General features: G+C 42.9%; 1 protein-coding gene across 6 annotated transcripts in view; it reads left to right on the top strand.

Annotated features, from left to right (window-relative positions):
- The window catches only part of Sash1 (SAM and SH3 domain containing 1), a 316,706-nt gene extending 295,637 nt beyond the window's left edge, over window positions 1–21,069 (top strand). For all 6 annotated transcript variants that reach the window (XM_087193584.1, XM_021238002.2, XM_021238001.2 and 3 more), the window contains 8 exons: window positions 1,180–1,315; window positions 2,119–2,288; window positions 2,977–3,186; window positions 4,041–4,191; window positions 9,713–9,826; window positions 13,525–14,657; window positions 15,949–16,080; window positions 17,653–21,069. In XM_087193584.1, coding sequence (XP_087049710.1) covers window positions 1,180–1,315; window positions 2,119–2,288; window positions 2,977–3,186; window positions 4,041–4,191; window positions 9,713–9,826; window positions 13,525–14,657; window positions 15,949–16,080; window positions 17,653–17,916 — 2,310 coding nt within the window. In that variant the 3' untranslated portion in view covers window positions 17,917–21,069. The remainder of the gene's footprint in view (window positions 1–1,179; window positions 1,316–2,118; window positions 2,289–2,976; window positions 3,187–4,040; window positions 4,192–9,712; window positions 9,827–13,524; window positions 14,658–15,948; window positions 16,081–17,652) is intronic.
- The last annotated feature ends 1,171 nt before the right edge of the window (window positions 21,070–22,240 follow it).

The raw sequence follows: 22,240 nt of genomic DNA, 5'->3' as shown, positions 1-22,240 counted from the left end.
GATTTTTTAATTGGAAAGATCACTTGTTTTAGGATTCAGAAAGGAGGAATGAAACTCGATTCAGGAGCTGCATCGATTCACAGCTCCAATAACTTCTGTGATCATGGCAACTTGATTTCTAGTCCTTGCTCTTGAGGTGTGGTTTGCTCACTTGCCTTCCACGTAAAGCACAAGCAAGTGTCGAATCAGAACCTGCTGCTGCAGTTGTCCTTAAACATCTGAGGGGCCAGCAGAATCGTAGGAAATCCCTTCTGATGATGTGACACTGTGTAAATACCAGGTTTTGTTTAGATGGCTCTGTATTTGCATGCTCAGTGCTATGCCAGAGACTTTCTGTGGTTCCATGTAAACGCTTGCCGCTGCACACTGTGATGTTGTCCAATTGCCCCAGCCCCACTGGCCCAAGAAGTACTCTGTACAGATGGGGGAAGGAGGAGCTGCTGGGCCGATCACATTTAGCCACCCCAGAGTGAAAAGTGCTGCTGAGTTAGTTATCATACCAACAGCCTGATCCAAAGGAACTTCATAGCAACCAGGGAAAGGGAGCTCATTTTGCTAGCAGCACTGGAAAGAAGTAAAAGAAGCAGAACCATAGAGTGTCATGTGCAAATTTTGTGACAGACTGAAAAGCAATGGTTTTGCCATGTATCTGGGTCTTAAGTTGTTAATTACTTGGCCAGTGTCGATAATTTAGATAAATAGAAACATGACAGTATGGCCAATTGTTTTTTTAAGAAGTAAACTTTTTTTTTTTTTTTGATGTAAATGTTTCCCTTGAAAGTATGTTAGATATCCTCGGATAGTACTTTGGATACTGCATTAATAGTAGGTTGTACTTGACCTACATTGAAGTCCAGCCTTGTTACTGGGCTGCTGAGTATGCTGAGTTCCTAAGCCTTTAACTAAATATTTGATTTTGGTGGTAGACAGATTTTTTTTTTCCCCTCAGATTTCAAAAATATCTATCTGAACATGAAAAACAATTTCTGAGTGTTTAATAAATAATGGGCCACAGCTTTAAAATTAAAAAATTATATAGGGTATACAAGAGAATATGGGATTTAGAATCAAGTATGACTATGAAGATCAATTTGATGGATGCGGTTGACGCCCACATTACTGAGAATTGCAAAACAACGCCTGTGTACTTGTGAGACTTAATTTCCTTAACCCTTTCAGGACTCAGGCCTCGATGGAATGCCTGGCTCCCCTGCCTCTGTCCAGCCTGGCTCTGAACACATGGACAAACCCAAGCTCAAAGCTGGAGGATCTGTTGAAAGTCTTCGGAGCTCCCTGAGTGGGCAGAGCTCGATGAGTAAGTCTAGTTTGTAATTGTACATAATTTCCTTTGGGGTTAAAATCAGACATGTGTGGACAAGTTCATGATCAGTAAGACTGAGTTTCCTCAGGGTGCTATTAGAGAACCAGACCTACAAATTACCTGGACTTAGAGTCACACTTGTTTGGTAATGGCTGTAAGGAGTGGCCCAGCAGAGGGTGATTAGTTTTGACTGGGGAAGATAGGGAATGCATCTGAGAGGAAGGATGTGGAGAACAGGGGCGAATAGGCCAAAGGGAAAAGCACTTAAAGGTGAGCGATAAGATAAAGAGGGTTGAATTACAGTTGTCACTGGTAATGAGTGCTGTGCAGCTACTCCAGGTCCAGGGGTGTGGTTGGTGTTGGCCAAATAGTAAAGGAGACAAAGTCAAGTTGGCATCCACTGCTCTAAGTTCTTACCCTTGAGAAGGTTACTCAATCTTTTAAAGGGTGTTTGCTGGTCTGTGAAATGTGGTAACATCAGGGTACAAATAAGAGGTCATGACCGTGAAAGGAAAAGGCAAGTGCCTGGCACCGTGGTGTCTTCCTCAGGGACTCTCCTTGTCTCATGGATTCCTGAGTCATGAGGGTAATGTGCTGTGCCATCGGGAACTTGATTGGGAACAGCAGTTAGTGGGAAATCAGATGTGGTCCCCCTTCTGGCTCTGACACGAGGTTGTGGGGCATGGCTCCCGTTCACTGGGCTTTCCTTTCCTGAGCTGCAATCCCATCAGTCCCTTTCAGCTGTGCCATGTAGGAAATCCGTACTTACCTTCCTCCCTCCCGTATCTGCTGCACAGGTGGTCAGACAGTCAGCACTACTGATTCCTCCACCAGCAACAGGGAAAGCGTCAAGTCAGAAGACGGCGACGACGAGGAGCCGCCCTACCGGGGCCCCTTCTGTGGGCGAGCCCGAGTGCACACGGACTTCACTCCCAGTCCCTATGACACAGACTCACTCAAGCTCAAGGTGGGCCTCTCCCTGGCTCAGAGAAGACCAGCTGGGCTCTTTTGTTTCTTCCCTCCCTGCTCTTGGATGCTGAGCTGTGACTGGGCATGTTGATCCACTGGTCTCTTTAGCAAAAACAAAAGTGAGGATGGACCAGTGGTCAGGACAGAATGGTTCATGTCGCTTCCTCATCATTACCTGCACCAGGGCCCTGTCCTCTGACCCCAGCTCCCCTCCAGAACCCCTGTGCTCCCCACATCCCAGTTTCTGTGCTTTCTCCATCTGCAAATGAATGACTCCCTTCTGTGTGTGAACAGAGAAATTTATATGGGACCTAAAGATGGAGTTCCACAAAACAAATGAAGTGACCACAGAGCAGGGATTGCTGCTAACTTGTGAGTGGTAGGAAATTCTTTCTCTAGGAAGCAGGAACACTGTGGGTGATGAGAGTATTTAGAGAGCCAGGCTGGGAGACAGCACAGCACTCCTGGCCCTGAGGTGCCAGAAGGAGGGCAGCCTGTGACCTGGTCCCATGTGGCATCCAGCTCAGTCAAAACTGCCCTGTTCTGCCAGACTCCTGTCATGTCCTGCATTGATGTCTCAGAAAGGTCACTTGTGGGACCCCGATTCTGTCATTTTTCCATCTGTGTGACTCACTTTTTATGCTTCAAAATGTACCTAACGGAATGATCTGTGTTCTGGGCCACAGAAAGGAGATATTATTGACATAATCAGCAAGCCACCCATGGGGACCTGGATGGGTCTGCTGAACAACAAGGTCGGCACCTTCAAGTTTATCTATGTGGATGTGCTAAATGAGGAAGAGGAGAAGCCCAAGCGGCCCACCAGGAGGAGGAGAAAAGGAAGACCTCCCCAACCCAAGTCTGTGGAGGATCTCCTGGACCGGATTAACCTGAAAGTCAGTCCCTTCTTATCCTTGTCACACATTTCCTCACTTCCTGTTCCTCTTCCTCCTAAACTAAGCAAGGGAAGGCATTTTTAGGGTAGGCTAGGGGTTGATCTATGTCATCTAACAAGTGTGAGGCATTAGTGTGATGAGTAGCCATCCTACAGAAGAAGTTTCCAGTATTCTGATACCGCCCTTGTGCTACTCTGTGGGTGGTAGTACAAGCCTTTGATCAAAACTTGCTGTAAGAAAGGCTGTAAGTGTAAACCCTGGTGCCTTCCCCACAGCCAGCTCCACAGCGGCCATGGGATGTCTTCCCCTCGTCTCCCTCTCACCAAGACTCCATGCATCTGGGAGGTGGATCTGCAGTGGTAGATTATGTGTCTTCCTTGCAAAACTCTCTTGCTCTGAGATATTTGAGGGGCCTGCAAAGTTGGATTTTTAATACCTTTCTAATTGAAGAAAGAGCCTTCTCCCTGGTGGGCCATGTAGTGACAAAGGAATTAGTTCTTTTTTTTTTTTTTTTTTGGTACCAGGGATCGAACTCAGGTCCTTGCACTTGAGAAGCAGGCGGCGAAACCACTGAGCTAAATCCCCGGCAATTAGTTCATTTTGAGAGCATAGTTATGATGTGGAATCCCTCAGTCTACATTGTACATCTTCTTAACCTATGATTAATAAAACAGTTTGACTGCCTGCTAAACTGGTGGGCTGGGAGGTATAGAATACATTATGAATGATACTGATCTTCTGATTAGTATAAAAATGATGATGGAGAAAGAGCTGAGGGGTCTGAGGCTAGTGGTTGGCCGTGTATCGCATGGTGGGCCCCTAGTGCACTTTGGTCCTCTTTCTGTGTCTCACAGGAGCACATGCCCACTTTCCTATTCAATGGATATGAAGACTTGGACACCTTCAAGCTCCTGGAAGAGGAAGACTTGGATGAACTAAATATCAGAGACCCAGAGCACAGAGCTGTTCTCTTGACGGCAGTGGAGCTGTTACAGGAATATGACAGTAAGTCCCTCCACACACACGCATACAGGGTCCCTGCTACATGAGCCACAGTCTTTGGTCACCAGCAGGCCTCTCATAAACCATCAGTAGGTGCTTATATCGTTGGAGTTCCTCACGTAGTCTTGCTCCTTCCAAAGCCAAAGTCAATTCCATACTATGCCAGATAGCTCAAGGACATGAATTCCAATGCACATACTTCTGTTAACATGGAAGCAGAACAACTATTTGGTAGCTCTCACAGCTTTCCTGGCATGTTTCTAGGTAATAATTGGAAATAATGCTGTACCATTTGACTGAGAATGAGCCGCTTTTTTTTTTAAGAAGCCAGTGGACTGTATGGTTGGGACTGTTGGGCTGTGTAGTCTTCAGCAGGTCATTCGGGTCTGGGCACAAAAGGAACTGATCAACCCTTGCCCAGCTAAGGGTTATTTCTCAAAAGCGTGAGGTATTTTCTTATTGAGTAGGCTGGTTCATAAGGGAAATTAATCAGTTTCCATTAAAGAAGCAGGAAATGTCTCTCTGAAGTGAGTATGTAGAGCAGAGGATTCCAAACTTAAATAGATGACAGCTTAGTTTTAACAGTGTGTGAGCAGAATTCAGAGAGCTCACAGCTTTTATGCAGTCTGTCAGAAAGGATCCTGTCCATTGCCCCATTAACCCAGTCTTGCTCTTTATTCTTCAGTCTCACATCACAAACATTCCTGAAATTATTCATCATGAAGGTAGTATTCTTTCCAGTTACTGAATTCAAATACATTTTCTTTCAAGTGCTTTGCTTCAGGAATATCAGTAGCTAATAGCATTTCTGTTGCTAAAAGACACACCAAAACGATGGTTAATGGGTAGGAAAAATAGAGTTACGCATTACAGATGATCCCCAACCTAGGATGTTTTGACTTTCTGGTGGTGTGAAAGCATACTGCAGCAGAAACCACACTTTCAATTTGGAATCCTGATCTTTTCCTGGGCTAGTGATATGCAGCCTGACACCATGCTCTCCCAGGATGTTGGGCAGGGGCAGCAGGCTGCAGTTCCTAATCACAGTCATGAGGGTGAACAAACTGTACCCCGCAGTGTCCTGTAAAACTAAGCTAGGGCGCTCAGCAGTTTGGGATATTAAATGCATTTTTATTTTATGACATTTTAAACTTTATGATGGAGTTCTGGAGGAGTATCTGAGCCTCAGGTAAATAGGTGGCCTTCAGGGATAGATTTGGAGGGAATTGTGTCTCATACTTGGTGTTGCTTATGACTAGGTTGCTAGTACTGTATTTAAGTTTCCTAAGAGACACCCTGGGGTCTGTGGCTATGTTGTGTGTAAATGACCTGGGACAGTGCCTGGTATAGCTGACCAGCTGTATTGCTATGAATTAATATTCACCTGTTTTCCTGCACCACATCTGCTCTGTAACATAGCTCATTTGCTGTTCCTCAACCATGGAAAATAGCTGATTTACATCCACTGTCCACTACATTTTCCTTCATCACCCAGATGGAGGAGGAACAAAGCTAACTCCCGAGTATAGAGCAGGGATCTGGGCCTAGTCTGCTTCATGCCATACTGACCCAGACCCCTTGTCCTGGAATTACATCCTGAGATTTGTACCAGGGACATTTTGAAGGAGGGCATTTTTATTCATCGTAATGCTAAGAAGGCCAGGCATGGTGGCTCACATCTATAATCCTAATGTTCTCAGAGGCTGAGGCAGGAGGATTGCAAATTTGAGCCTAGCCTGGTAAATTAGCAACTTAGCAAGACCCTGTCTCAAAAGAAAAAAGGTCTGGGGATGTAGATCAGTACACACACACACACACACACACACACACACACACACACCCCTACAGAATCCTCTTTGCTTCTTCATAAATCCCATGTTGGATCTATGCATTACCACTCTTTGGACTTTTCCTGATAACCAAAGTAGTATTTCCTATTGTTTTAAAACAAAAGCTTTAAGGGGCTCAGAGGCACCACTTAGTACCAAGAGTCTGGGTCCAGACTTATCCTAGGGTTATAAAATTTTACATTCAATGCGTTAAATTCATTGGATTTCAGAAGTAATCCCTCTAAGTAACTGATAACTTGGAGGAACACAGTAACTTTCTGTCAACTAAATTTCTTTGCACTAGAGAGACAGATCTATTGAGATCTTTGACACTGTATGGAGATCTCAAAAGTTTTCTAGCTCAGCTATCCACTGAGAGGAAAAGGTCCATCTCTAGCACTGCTTGGAAGTCAGATCTGTCCAGTGTCTCCCAGTGCTTGGAGAAGGGCAGCTTCCAGAGGGGTTCTGCTGGAAAAGACTCTTCCTGTCAGACTGCTGTTGTTTATACTCGTCTAGGGCCAAGCATAAGCACCCATTCAAAAAGTTTTTAAAATTTTTAATTGTAGTAAAATACACATACCAAAAAGTTTGTCATTTTAACCATTTTTAAATGTACAGCTCAATAGAAATACATTTATGAAAATTTTAATTAAGTATAGTTCAAGTGTATAGTAAAATAGAAAAATAAATTTATACACACGCACTTCCTGAATTTGGCTAAAGTTGATATTTTATCATCTTTGTTTCAATCCCATTCATTCATTCATTTTTTCTGTAATGGGAATTGGATCCAGGGCTTCCACACTAGATGTAATCCCAGTCCCTATTTTTTTTTTTTTTTTTTTTTTTTTTTGAGACAGGGTCTTACTTAGTTGCCCAGGCTGGGCTCAGACTTGGGATCCTCCTGGCCCAGCCTCCCAGCAGTCTTCATTTTATAGCCCTGTTGAAAGTATCCAAGGTTCCCATTCCCTCCCTTTCTTCCTTCCCAAGGTACCTGCTGTTCAGATAACTGTGTGTACCCTTGTGCACTACCAGCTTAGATGTCTGAAGATGTCCTGCGTGTCCCAGCATATTTTTGCGGTGTGTGTGGATGTGTTGTGCAGTTTTGGGGATGCAGGAACCCAGGGAGAGTCACTTGGGGTTCAGCCCAGCTCATGCCAATTGGAGATTCAGCCTTTCACTCCTATTTGACTGAGAATTTGCACGCTGTAGTTCATCCTCATTCTTTTCTTTCATGCTCAGGGATTAATGCTAATAAGCTAGAAGAAGGTGATGGGCTTCATTCTGCAGCATATATGAGCATTCTGCAGCATATATGAGAGCCCTTTGCCTCATTTGTCCCTGATGAAGACAACGACTCTTGTCCTTTCCCATGTGCTCATGACTTTATGAGTTGGTTGGACTGTGGTTTTCAGGCGATGAGAGGGATCCTTTTCCTCTCCATAACAATTTAGGTGCCCTTCTAGGCCGGCTGAGGCTAGGATCCTCACAGTGCATTTCCACAGCTTCTGCTTTCTTCCCATCAGTCTGCACTCTGGAGTTGGCTTTGGCCTCTGGGGTGCACTGAACCATTGCCACCAAGGGTAGACAACACCGATTCCTCTCTGGGCTGCAGCAGAGGCTCAAAGCCCTCATTTCATAAGTACCACTTTTCTAAATAACATGCTGTGCTGGAACAGAGGCCCCTCCAAGGCCACAGGCTCTTCCACATGATGAGGACATCACTCTAGAATGTTCCAATTTTTGGCGTAGGGGTGGCAGTGTTTGTTCATGGGCTTCCAGTGTCACTTTGTCGTTCATCACTTAACAATTAGCACTCTTCATTTGTGTTTCTAATTGAAGAGCGTGTTCTGCCACGATCTCTGCAGTAGTGATCTGCGTTGCAGAAGCTTTCCCTGTGAGAAATACAAACAGGAAGTTGCAAGAGGACACCAAGAACCCACAGCTCACGTGTACCCTGGCAGCCCTCTGCCTCCCCACATGTTTATTTTGATGACCTGAGAACAGGCATCATGTTTCTGGTCTACTGGATTCTTTTTTCTTTGTGTAATTGGGGTGGGGGGCAAAGCAAAAGGAAAATAAATGAAAGCCATTTGTTGTTGCAACTAGCTATTTTATATAGAAGTGTTTTGTTGGTTTCCGTTTTATGTGACCAAGCACTTGGTCTGCATGATAGCATGGAGATGCTCTCTGTGAGCCTCTGTGCTCACATGTGGGTCCACGTGCTTTCAGTGGGCCATGCTGAGGAAGTTAAAGGCCCACAGGATTCTCCCCAAGGTTTCCTCTGGGCAGACTCCCTCTGCAGACACACCAGACACTTTTCTTGATTTCGTCTCCTCTCAGCTTTATTGAGGTCCAGTTACCAAATAATGGTGCTTCTCTTTAACAAGATTTCTCTTTCAACTCTTAGCCATCCACCTTAAGTGTATCTTCTGCTTGGTTACAAGTCACAGTGTGTATTAGTTACCTTCTTGTCTTGAGACACTTTACCTTACAGCCACAACGTAAAGGAGTAGAGGTTTAATTTGCTCAGGGTTTTTGTCCATGATTGGCTGGCTCCAAGGCAAAGAGACCTCATGGCGGAAGGGCTTGATGGAGCAAAGTTGCTTGGTTCACGGTGACCAGGAAGCAAAGCAAGAGAACAGTGCCAGAGAAGAATGAAGAGAAGAGCCAGGGACCAGAGATAGTACTCAAAGTTACTCCTCCATGACCCACCCAGACCTACCCTGTACTAACCTGCTAGTTGTTAATTAATCCAGTGAAGTTGACGTATCAGGATTAGCACCCATAGTGTCTCCTGAACATTCCCTCTCAGGTCTGTGTACAGGAAATAGAAATGCAGGCTTAAGACAAAGGGAGTAAGCAGAGAAGAAAGGAAACTCTCATGCATCTCAGACAGCAAAAACAAAAGGAAGTTTGTCACTGGCTCCTCAGTTTCAGGGACTCTGTTTCTTCTGGCCAACCTGACTCTTGCAGAGGTAATACAAGAGCTAGCATATATTACCAAGGGCTAAGAATGCTCCTAAAATCCAGGTATAGCGGCATACCTGTAATCCCAGTACTTGGAAGCCTAAGGCAGGAAGATCATGAGTTTGAGGCCAGCTTCGATTTCACAGTAATACAAGGCCAGCCTGGACTACATAGTGAAATCCTGTCTCCAAAACAAAAAGCTCTTAAATGCTAATAAAATTTGATTTTGGAAATTTTTATGTAAGCTTCCAAATTTGGAGAGGTAGTAACATAAATGACTTAAAGTACAAGTCTTACACATCTCTGAAACAACATGACCTAACCCAACCGTGGAAGGTCATTTATGCATTTATTCACTATGCTCTTAACTGATGATGTCCTCACTCAAAATGGTCTGCGATGCTGTCCCTGCTGCCAACACCTTGCGATACATTTCTCCTCTCCGCAGAGGCTTCAGTTCCTGTTTGGCTGACTTGAGAGGCATCGCCATATTCCAACTGTGTGCTCTCTTTCCAGATTTATCTTCATGCGATCGATACTTTATTTGAAATGTTCTGATCTCATTAGTTCATTTTGATCTTATTTACCTTGAAATAATTTGTTCTCTTTTAAAGTCCAAGGCTTAAAAATGTATGGCAGTAAGAGGATGAAGTCGGGAGCTGCCTGACTAGGGACCTGTGCTTCTGTACCTCTGTGATTCTACCCCATGTGTTCACCTTCACCAGGTAACAGTGACCAGTCCGGGTCGCAGGAGAAGCTGCTGGTGGACAGCCACGGCCTGAGCGGATGCTCCCCACGAGACTCAGGGTGCTACGAGAGCAGTGAGAACCTGGAAAATGGTAATGTCAGCACAGGCCATCAAAAGTGTAATTGTATCCAAAAGGTTGATTGTTTTCCCACGATGAACCCAGTAATCATCTTTTCATTTCTGGCCTCTTCCCACACTGCTCTCCAGTTAGCCCCTGTGCTTATTCATCCTGGCTCCTGTGTAAGGTTAATAAATTCCATCTGAAATACCTGCAGCTATAAAACCTAAATTGTGTGTCTCCTGTGCCCTTTGCTTTATGCAGTAACAACCAACACTGGAGTGTTGAGAACTGTTAGGTCCACAAGGAAAACAATTTACCAGGTAGACTATCCATCAGGACCACAGCAGTAGCCATGTCTGAAACACCTTATGCAGGCTCAGTGCAGAAGCAGTTATTCTGGGGGAGGACAGCTGCAGGACCACTTGTCTTGTTTGTGGCTTTCCTGGCCTGGCAGTGGGGAAGTCCTCAATATGGAATTTCAGAAAGCATACTTGTCTCAAACAGAAGCAGAGTCTTATGTAGAAATGGGTCAGGCAGGCTAAATGTCACGGGGCAGTGTGCGGGGGGGCGCACTGTAGTTTGATGCTGTGACCTTAAAATTGCCATTATTGTGAGATTCAAAAACATTACCCAAGGGCTTACAGTGCTACTGTGACCTAAATCTCAGTTGAACACTTGAAGACTGTTGTGAAAAAATGCTCAGGTCTGATAGTTTTTAGCTGTCATTGAGATCCCATCTATGAGTCCATGTGTTAGCATAATCATTAGCACCCACTAAGGCAACCTTTCTTAAACTGTAGATTCCAATTCATAAGGACGGGATAAAATCAATTTAGTGGGTCATAGGTAGCAGTTTGCTGAGAAAAATAGTGTAGGAAATATCAGTATGCATTCCGTAAGGTAAGAATCAGTATTGCTAGTGTTGTTACTTACAATCTTTCAGTGATGTATGTGTTTGGGTATGTGTGTGTGAGTGAATGTAAAATGTTTTTCTTACTATAAATCATGGTTTAAAAAATAGTGTGAAAAGGGGCCAGGGATTTAGCTCAGGGGTGCCACTGCCTGCTTTGAAAGCACAAGGTCCTGAGTTCGATCTTTGGTACCCCCCAAACAAATAATTGTGAAAGCCATTTTGGGCACCAAAGTCAGGACTGAGGTTGAGTCAAGTAGGTGCCCAGAGTGCACATCCTAATGGGGTGCTCAGTCCCTTGGAGCCTAGGTCATGATGGGGTATAAAACCTACCAAGGTCACAGTATATTCTCAGTTGCAGTAAACATCAAATCCTCATGTAGGTCCAGAAGGCTTTTCTGCCAATAACCTTTCCATAGCCAAACATTTTCAGAAAATTAGTTCCAACTGTGCTGGATTGATAAGGATTTCAAAGATAGCACTGGCAGAATTTTGAGTGCCCAAAAGAATTCAGATGCTCCTGCTGAAGAACTAGATTAAAGAAGATGACGAACCATATTTTGAATTCAAGGTAAATCCAGGGATCTTTCCAATTTAAGCAGAATGTGAAAATGGAATTTATATGGGGAGTATGATTTATATTGGGAGTTAAAGGGAAGGAAAGCCATACAGTAGTACCTTGGTTCACGAATTTAATTCTTTCCCATGATTTTGGTCGAAGTATTCATTCTGTGATTCTGGTTGCACTGTATTTCTAAAATTTACAATAAAGGAGTTTTTTGGGGGTTTTTTTGGTACCGGGGATCGAACTCTGGTCCTTGCACTTGGTCAGCAGGCAGTGGAACCACTGAGCTAAATCCCTGGCCCAGGAATTTTAAGAATTTATAGTTTCAGCCAGTTTTTAAATTTGAATGTGATATGTTTTCTGAAGAGGTATTTCGCTTTTCTGTTTATTGGGATGAGTCCTCTGTTATTAAAAGTGGGAGTATGACTAGTGTATTCAGTAATAACACTAGGCTACCAATCTCTTTTGTTGTTGTTTTGTAGCAATAAAATAATAACCTATGAAAAATGCCTGGCATGTTGGCGTGGAACATACAGGTAGGGAGGGTTTAAGGTCTCAAGTTACTATTCATAAGGGAGGACAAATGTCATTTGACCAGGTCTGTGCTCTGCTGAATGCAGAATATTTCATATGTTGATTTTTTATTTTATTAAAAAGGATGGAAGGGCTGGGGTTTTAGCTCAGTGGTTTTGTCACCTGCTGCGCAAGTGCAAGGACTCAAGTTCGATCCCTGGTACCAAAAAAAAAAAAGAAAGGATGGAATCACTAATATGAAGACTGATTGAGATGCCACTGTTCTTATCTATCAGTCTTAGGGCCTGCAGTATGCATGATGTGACACGTGGCATATTTTTAATTTGGAATTAGAGTGAGCTTGGTAAAAGTCTGTAGATCATACAGGAATCTGTTTTTTTCCCTGCTGATAATGGCCAAAGCACTTGTAATGTCAGTGCCTCAGGACTTTTCTTTCTGTTCCTTTCCCCTGGTGTATGCAGCATACTGGTAGAGATTTTTATCAGAGAATGCCTTTCATTTATCCCAGAGTACCCATTTCCTCCTTTGGGTGGGCACCACCCACCCATTCCTCTCTCCACCCGGTCACATCAGCCCATTGGCTGATTTCTCCTGCTGCTTTATACACGGAAAGGGTAAGCCTGCTTAATTGGGATATATCAAAATTCTAAATTAAAATATATAATTAAAAATGTTTACTGAAGCAACAAATTAGGAAGAAAAACCTTACTTTTAACAACACAGTGGCTCTCCAGAGATTAGAGCCAGCCATTTCTTTGAACCTTCCCAACCTGATGTAGGTTTAGTATTACTCATCTTTTCCTATAAGCCTAGAGTAATGGGATCACTTGGCTCAAATATTCTGTTATCTGGGGCATTCCCCTCTGGGATTTGCCAATGTCAAAGCTCACAACAAACATGTTATTAACCAAAGATGAAACCAGGGACAGTTAATTAGTATGTGTTCACGTAGCACTGTGCCTGGCCCACATATAGCATGTTCTCCGTAAAGCTTTTCGAGCAGCAGGAGCAGTTAATACCAGTCAGCAGTCATCAAATAAATAAGTGACTGTGCCTGATTGGTGGCTCACTTATCACGCTGACAGTTCATTTTAGCTAGGGCTTTGCTTTGCAGGGACCTAGAACCAGAGAAGCATTTTATAGGTGGTTTCTGACAAACTACTCACTTCGGTTTGTTTACTGGTCTGTATCAAAGTTGGTTGGTTGGTTCTGGATGAATTTATTAGAAGGGAGCAGCTTGGAGGAAGGTGTGATTTTGAGTATTCATTAATCACCCTTTTGAGGCATCATTTATAGAAGCTGTTCAGAGGAATCTGTCTTCCTCTCCATTTCAACCATGACCTTGGGAAATTGTACTCGCTAAACAGAAATTCCATCTGTGTGGTTTCCAAACAGGGTTTGGATGATTGACCCTCTTCTACATTGCTTATGGGTAGAAAAAGACATTAAGTTTTGCTTTCTGCTACTTCCTAATATGGCATAATCTAATTAATTTCAGTCTCCATAAGTCTTTTAATAAGACCAAGAATTCTTTCTAAAAATAAAAATGGGATCAGAGTGGCCCTACCTCACCCATTGTCATATGTGATGATTCTGTATCCTTAGTGCAGTTCAACATGGGCATGTGGGAACTGGAGATGTCAGTTATGTTCGCACACTTTTATGCATCAATGTGATTTACTTTAAAACGTGATTGTAAAATACTCCCTTGTCTCACAGGCAAGACTCAGAAAACTGGCCTCTTACCTGGCAAGTCGTCAGCTGAGTCCAGCTTGAAGCCTTTTCACAAGAATCAGCTGGGCAGGTACCCCACCTTGCCTTTAACAAAGTCAGTGGACACACGGAAGCAGGGAGAGGAGAGCAGGCTGGGCCTTGGTGGCTCCCCAGTCGTCTCCAAGCACTGTGACCCACCTTGTGTGACTGGTTTGAGTAAAAGCCGGAGAAGCCTCCCATTTTCCATCTGTCGGAGCTGTGAGACCCTGGAGGGCCCCCAGACTGTGGAAACATGGCCCCGATCCCATTCCCTGGATGACCTCCAAGGACAGCCTGATGCTGGAAAAGATGTGCCTCCTGAAGTGACAGAAACCTCTCCTCAGATTATACCGGAAGTGCCCCAAAAGATGTCCGCCCCCACCGAGAAGGTCCAACCTCCAGGGCGAAATTCTGCAGCCAACAATGCCTCGCTACTGACCCAAAGCCAGAGATGTCCTGACTCTCAGAAGATGACACCCAGGAAAGCTGAAGGTCCCCCAGCAGCCTCTTCCTGTGGTGTTTCACCTCCTCAGTGTTTGCCCAGAAAGTTTGAGGCTCAGCCTTCTGGAGTTAGGCACAGTTTAACAAGGACGTCTCTTGAGGGTCACAAGAAAGGACATGATTTTGAAGGAACACACCATCCCCCAGGCATAAAAGAAGGGGTAGATACAGAGCAGAGGGTCCCTGAGCCAAGGACACAGCCAAAGCACCCTTCACAGCCTCCACCTGTTCCTGCTAAAAAGAGCAGAGAACGCCTTGCCAACGGCCTCCACCTTGTTTCTGTTGTCCCTGGGGTGACCCTCCCCAGCCCAGATGCCCCATACTTGCCAGTGAAGAAGGCCAGCCCTGCTGATTGTCTCTCAGCACAGGTATCCAGGTCTCCCTCGGGGCAGGAACCTGACAGCCCATCATGCAGCAGGCCTCCGCCATGGCTCTCAGAGCTGCCTGAGAGTGCCACCCTGCAGGAGCATGGTGTGAAGCTGGGCCCAGCACTGAGCAGGAAGGTGTCCTGCAACCGGGGCGTGGACCTGGAACTGCTCACTGAGAGCAAGCTACACTCCGAAGGCATTGACCTCACAGAAGAGCCGTACTCTGATAAGGTAGCAGAGGCTTGGGCCTCCCCAACCCCTACAGTCCTTTGTTTTTATCTGTCAGGCATCCAGGGGACATGAAACCCCCACACAGCTGCCCGAGGCAGCCCTGGAGCAGGCTGTTCTGAAAGTGTGGTGAGTCATTGCCAGTGGCTTTTGCCTGTCAGACACCCAGCCCGCTGCTGACCAGGGACCACAGTCCTCAGGTTACATGTGAATGCAGCCTCACAGTTTTCTTATGCTCCTGCTTGTTTGTTTTTAATTTTTGGCAGCTACACTTTGCAGGGAGAATGACCAGAACCAGTTTCTGAAAGGACAGTTTAGTGGGCAAGAGAAACTCAAGTCCGAGTATCTAGGTCCTACTTACACGTGTGTGTTGAGTCATGACTGTCTCCCCTCTGCATTTCCCTGTAAATCAGCTGGGCTTAAGTATCACCACCCTAATGTACCTCGTAGGTGAATTGCTGAGAGCAAATACATCTAAGTGGGGCCATACTTTGAAAACTGCAGGACGCCATTCAGATGTAATACAGTAGTTATATTGTACAATTATGTAGATAATAGGGAGGAAATGATAATATAAAGACTTCTATTGTACCAAAATCTTTTAGATGTATAATGAAAAATAATTTATTTGAAGAAAATGATAGAAAAAGATCTACCAGTACCAAAGTGACTTTGAAGACAAATCAGCACTAACAGAGCTGGTTGGAACTGCATGTGCCATTATAAAGTGTTCCTAGAAGTCCTTGTTATAAAATTCTTATGACCATGAATGCCTGTGGTAACATCCCCTCCCTTCCTTTCCTCTGTCTCCTTGGTATTTCATGAGTAACACCCTTTGAAGTGAAAGTAGGGAGAATTCTAAGACATGGCCCACTGATTGATGCTACAAGTCCTACAAATGAAGGGCAAACAGTGGAATATCCGTAGGGTAGAAGTTTGTCCTGGAGATGAGATTAGCATCAACATCATCGGAGGAATTGGACTTTGCAAAATGATCAGGTTTAGTAAGATGTAGGCGTTGGCTTAAAAAATTCAGGACAATTGTTTTTTGGCCTTCAGTAGACTTCAGAAGTTGCCCTAGAGCTCATCAGTATTTGGAACATAAAGACATAAATGTATTTCCTTGAAAGCATCCATCCCGATCACAAACAGCATATATTTATCTCAAATTAAAAATTTTGATATTATTTTATTGTAGCTAAATGTCTTGTCTTAGCTTATAGTCAATGTATCTTAGAAAAAGAAAAATAATCCATGCTGCCCTCTGTGCCCCCTTGCCTGTTCCTCCCTGCAGCACGGCCGCTGTGGGATCCCTGAAGCCCTGGTGCAGAGATATGCAGAGGACCTAGATCAGCCCGAGAAGGATGTTGCCACCAACATGGACCAGATCCGAGTGAAACTGCTGCGGAAGCAGCACCGGATGGCGGTGAGCAGCCAGCCTGTGCTTCTGGTGCCCCTCAGTAGCTTTTTTGTTGCACATTTAGTGACAGTGCTGGTGACGAGTAGCTGACAGGTGCTTGGTAGACAAGGGCTGCTAATGGCCCTGGAAAGGAGATGCCTGGAGAGGAAGCAGCATGTGATTAGCCAGGAATTGCTTGAATTTGTTTTGTTTTGTGTTGCCAGGTATTGAGTCCAGGGCCTCCTGCGTCTGGGCAAGTGTTCTCAGCTATACTCTCAGCACCTAGGTGCTTCCGTAACATACAATTTTAGAAGGAAATTAAAATGATCATAACCCTAGTACTGTGAAAACCTCTAAAAAGTTCTAACTAAGGGCCACAAATTTTCAGACAGGCAGAATAAGTTCAAGAGCTCTACACTATCACTACTGTTAATAACAATATATTAAAAATTCTTAAGGCAGTAGATTTTAACTATTCTCACCACAAAAGAACGTAAGTGAGGCAATGCATACTTTAAATAGCTTGATTTAGCTGTTCTACAATGTGTACATTTGTAGGAATATTATATATCCCAAATATATACAATGCTTATTTCCCAATATGTAAAAACTTAGCTATTTCTGTGCACACGTATAATTGTAAATGTACAGTTTTGAAACTCGATTGTTTTCAGTTGTCAGATCAGGAATTCTTTTCTGTTATCAATTTTTCAAAGTGTTCCAGTAGATAAATATCCCACATTGTCGAAACATGTAGGTTTTTTATATTAAATAATGTAGTAAAGAATATCTTTGTTAATAAATCATTGTAGACTTCCAAGGTCATTTCTCTGAAAAGCTTTTGCCTCATCCATGCTGTACAAAATCTCAAGGGTTGTCACACACGTTACATAATCACCTTCTTGAAAGATGTAGCCCAGTGGTTAAAAAAATAAAAACTTTTTTTCATGCACTGGGACTTTCCCACTGAGCTGCATTCCCAGCTCTTTCATAAGTTTTTAAATTTAGAGACAAGGTCTGGCTGAGTCTCTTAAGTTTCCAGGCTGGGCTTGAACTTGTACCCCTCCTGTCTCAGCCTCCCAGAGTGCCAGACTGTGTGCCACTGTGCCTGGCTCCTAGTCATCAAATTTCAATGTCTGCTTCCCTGTCTCAGCCAATATTTGATATTATGGTATTTCAGATTCTTTGTAACTGTACTGATTAAATACTGAATTTTCTGGTTGTTACTGAAGATTAAAATACAGTAGAAAAATCTACTTTATAAAAACCCAGCCACTGAATATCCCTTTTCACACTTTCATATACGTTTGTCTCTGCAAATCCTTAGGGATCTCTCATTGACAAGCGTAGCACAGTGAGACTAAATAGCAGGGTATAGAAATGTTTACAGTTTGAAAATTGGCACATGGTGCCAGGTGCCACTTTTGAGGAGAACTCTTTATTCTACTTTTGAATTTTGACCTGTCATAGCATTATCACTTTCTGATTATAACCTAGCAATGTTGTATCTCAGTTCTTTTTCTTATAGGCACACACTCATAATTCATAGCCTCCACTAGCCCAGGTAGTCTTTAGATTCTGCTTTCTGTGTTTATCCAGATCCCAAGTGGTGGGCTCACTGAAATCTGCAGGAAGCCCCTCTCTCCTGGATGCATCGCATCTGTGTCGGATTGGCTCATCTCCATCGGCCTCCCCATGTACACCAGCACCCTCTCTGACGCGGGGTTCAGCACACTGAGCCAAGTGCCTTCTCTGTCCCACACTTGCCTTCAAGAGGCCGGCATCACAGAGGAGCGACACATCAGGAAGCTCGTGTCCGCAGCCAGACTCTTCAAACTGCCACCCAGCCCTGAGACAATGTAGCCAAGCCCACCATGGACCTCCCTGGACCAGAGCCAGCCTTTCCCTGTGCTCATGAAGCTGATGCAGTTCTTCCATCATGGGCAGGCTGGTGGAATCCAGAAGAAAGGCCCCCATGTGGCCCCCAGAACATGAAACCAGGCACAGGACTGGACCCTCTCCTCCAAAGAAGCCCCTTGAGGAAATTGGTGTGGTTCTCTTTGACCCCCAAAGGCAGGAGAAGTGCTTATTTTTATTTTCAGAACGCAGAAGAACCAAGATGCCAAGTAGCTGCAGACCCTGTGCCTCTGTCTGTTTCTGGGCTGGCAGATGGTGGGGAGCAGGGAGGAGAGGGCTGAGAAGAGAGGAGAGAGCAGAGCACCCCGTTGTTTTTGGTTGTGCCCTTGCCCTGTGTTGGTCACCCTGCAGGATGCCTGAACCAGGTGGGGTTAGCTAGGCCAAAGTACCAGACCCGGGAATTATTCTATACTATTGACTGTGCTCACTTGTTCAGAAGTTAGAACATCTGGCTGCAGCAGGAAAAACAAAGTCCTATTCTCCTTTAGATAAACAAGAGACTTTCAAATAATTGCTTTCTAGCAATCAGCTTTTATTTGCCTTAATATCAGCTTTCAAGCAGTTATCTGTAACTAGTGTCCACAACCCTGTAACCCTAGTTCCAAATCTTCAGCCTAAGACTGCCATGTGACATGTCTGGGATGTTTTCAGCAAAAATGGCCTTTTCTAATTGTCTTATTCTAACATGGCTTATTTTGTAGGGGTGATGATCAGGCACGCATTTCATCCTGGCTTTCTGTGTTTAAACTAACTACAGCCTAGTAAAAAGCTATCTGAAACTGACAAAAGATATCTGTGTGGGTGTGGGTGTGGGAGTGTAGTAACTGCCTTTCATTTTAATCAGTTTAGTATCATACCACATTGGTCACTGTTGCAGTATTGACTTGGAATCCTGACCACGTCCATTCCAAAACTGAGTCATCAGCTAAGAGACCACGCTTGCAGAAACTCACTGTAAGGTTAAATATTTCAGAAAGCTGTTTCTAAAAAGGGAGGCAGTATATAAGATATTTTCAATTTTTTTAGTTTTATAATTAAGATATTGTTATCCTTCTTTTCTTATTTAGATGATTCTTTTTGTTCAAACGGGTTCATTAGGGAGCCAAACCACATTAGCCATGTGTTGAATATTGCATATTTTCAATTATTTTCCAACTGATTTCAGCATATTATATCCTCTTGTAGTCTCGTATCTCATTTTCTAGCAAACAGCAAATTTAGACAATATTAAGGTTTCCGTTGCTTACAAAATGATTTTCCCTTCACATTATTAATCATGAGCACTATTGGAAGCATCAAATACGATCATTTACAATAGAAACACTTTGAACATAAGACCTTGATCAAAAGTTCTCTAATGTTTCCTCTTGTATTAAATGGTTTCCCTCAGGGAAGTGGAGGAAATGATTTCATTAATTACAAAGCCATCTTTACATGCTTTATATGTCTCTGAGGAAAAGGACATTCTCAGGTGATGTATTTTCTTTTCATGCATTGGTATGCATTTTAAAAAACAATGTGTTTCTTCCATAACTTTTACCTTCTATAAATTGCCATGTGAAGAAATTGTGGCAATGCTGAATAAAAAGGCAATGCTGCCAAATTTCTGTGGGATTCTTAAAAGTTACAGCAATATTTGTCCTCTTGGGTTGTGGCACAGCCCATTTGGAAGGTGGTAGGGCTGCAGGGTCCAGAGAACTACAGCAGTCACTGGATGTCATTTGTGGTGGAGGTGGGGACCTTAAAACAGGCTTTTCTTCTTGCTTTTGAAATACCTTGGCTTGGCATTCGGACAGAGTCTGCTCCTCCTTTCAGCTGAGCCAGAAGACCACGTGAAGGTCATGTTAGAGGCAACAAAGGAGAAATCACATGGGAATTTCCCAGTTTTAATTTGTTCCCAGCCCAGAGATTTCGTTTCACTAAAACTAGCATCAGAGATTTTGAGAATGTCAAACCATATTTTTATCACTCTTTGTAAATCATTGCCTTTGCATGGAAAATTAAATTCAGGGACCATGAATAACTTTTTAGGATGAATGTCTGATTTGAGGGGGCTAGGTTGCTTTTACCTTTTTTTTTTTGGTACCATGGATCGAACTTGGGTCCTTGCGCTTGCGAGGCAAGCGGTGGAACCACTGAGCTAAACCCCTGGCCCTGTTTTTACCTTTTTTAAATTTGGGTTTTTTTTTTTTTTTTTTTTACTACCTTTAGTGTTTGTTTGGTCTTCTTTTGCTTTAAACTTTTAATTTGATCTGAGAAAAGCCTGAATGTTTGTGTGACCATTGACTGAGGTGGTTTGGGGCTGCCTGTGGATGCTGGAGGTGGTAGGTTTTAGCAATATCCAGTTTTTATCAGTTGCATTTGGTACAGAATTTGAGTAATGGTGAAAATTACTGTCTTTGGAAAGCACAAAAGAAACCTGGAAAGGCAGTTTGGCTCAGGTAGGTACACATGGCATTGTGTGTCATTTGTAATCTCACAGCTGTCTGGAAGGAAATGCAGCCAGTCCCAGCTACCACTTAACATTCCCAAATAACTGAAAGCAAATAGCTTTTCATGGCCTTGCCTCACGCAGAGGCACTTTTCTCTGTCCTGACCCCAGGTGTAGTTGAAATTAGAAATGATTTGTCTAGTAGAAATCAGTCCTTGACATAGCAGAGTTTGCATTCATAACTGCAGCGAGAGGTCCATTCACCAAGTCACTCCTGCATGTGCATACTAAATTATGTTCAGAAAAAAATATACTTGTCTGAGTCCAAGGTATCTTGATTTTAAATTGAGAAAACAAACTGTCAAGTTATATAACAACTAACAACATTGCACTTTCTGTATATGAAATCAATATTTAAATAACTTATTTTTCTCCATTGCTGTTCTTAAACATTGTAAGTAGCTGTAATATACCAGTACCAATATGTTCTTGCAATTGCTTCAGCCCAAGAAAGCTGTGTATTGTTTTAAGAACTGTAAAAATTATTGTGATGATTCATTTAGCAAAAGGAACGATGGACAGAAAGGTTTTCCTATGTATCAAAACTTGTCTATAATTATGTCATCTATGTACCTAGAATAAAAAGTAAATAAATTTCTTCAGTTGAATCTGCTTCTTTGGTGGTTCCTCGGTGGTTCCTCAGGTATTTCAAAGATGGGGAAATAGAAATGAAGGAGAAATTAAGAAGGGTTGTTAACAAATGAACTACACTGTGAAATTATAGTTGTTTATAGTTACCGTAGTCACATCACTACAACCCACCATCTGACAAACACCCAGGTTCTCCTTGCCAATTTGTTGCATTTTTTTTTAAAACTATGTATCACTGACTCATATAAGACCAGAAAGATTTTTGGAAGTCATCTCTTTTCTAAGCCATCATTTTCAAATAAAGAATCTGAGGCCACCTAAGTGGTTGACTTGCCCAACCCAAGTATTCTACTAAGAGAAAAAAATGAAGGTTAGGATTTCTAGAAATTAGTCAACTTGACAGTGATGTATTTTCATTGTTGATAGACCATAAGTGACACAAAGACTTTTTTATTTTTGGTTGTTCTAGGGATCATATGCAGGGCCTTGTGCTTGCTAGGCAAGTACTTTACCACTGAGCTACATCCCCAGCCCCTAAAGGCACATTTTTATTGAGGGGGATGGTTATTATAAAAAATATTAATAGATAATACATTCACTTGGGACAAAACAAAACAACTCACCTTTCCTTCTGAACTACCTTGTTCCTTTCTCTGTGGGCAGCTATCATAATAGCATTTACCTAGGTTCTTAGAAATGCTCATACATATTTACAAATCTAATTGAATACATATTTTTTCATACAGAAATGCTAGCATATTCTTAACCTGAGAATTCTTAATTCTTACCTGCTTATTTATAAATTAAAATATTTTGGAAATCCATGTTAACTCCCCTCCAATCTCTTAAAGGCTGGGTAATATTTGATTAAGCGAGTAATTTGTCTAACTTAATGAACACATAACTTTTTGCTGTTATAAAAAAAAGCTGTTACAAATATCCTTACAGATATGTCATATGGAATAGCTGCGTTAAAGTTGTGTTTTAAATTTTGATAGAATATTTTAAACCTACTGGTGGGTTTCATTAAAGGAAACTACTCTGGTAGGTTTCATCACTGTCTTCTTCTCCATATCCCCAACTCATTTTGAAAATGGGAATATTTTATATCGTAGAGTGAAATATCGTCTCAACTGTTAGAGCCTACCCTAAATTTCAATTAAGTTTATTGTAGGCTGACTCATAAGA

This window comes from Heterocephalus glaber, unplaced genomic scaffold (assembly GCF_053883595.1).
Source record: "Heterocephalus glaber isolate CG9 unplaced genomic scaffold, H.glaber_assembly_v1.0 deba00001593, whole genome shotgun sequence".
NCBI classification, from domain to species: Eukaryota; Metazoa; Chordata; class Mammalia; order Rodentia; family Bathyergidae; genus Heterocephalus; species Heterocephalus glaber.
This window is presented reverse-complemented; position numbering and strand designations above follow the sequence as displayed.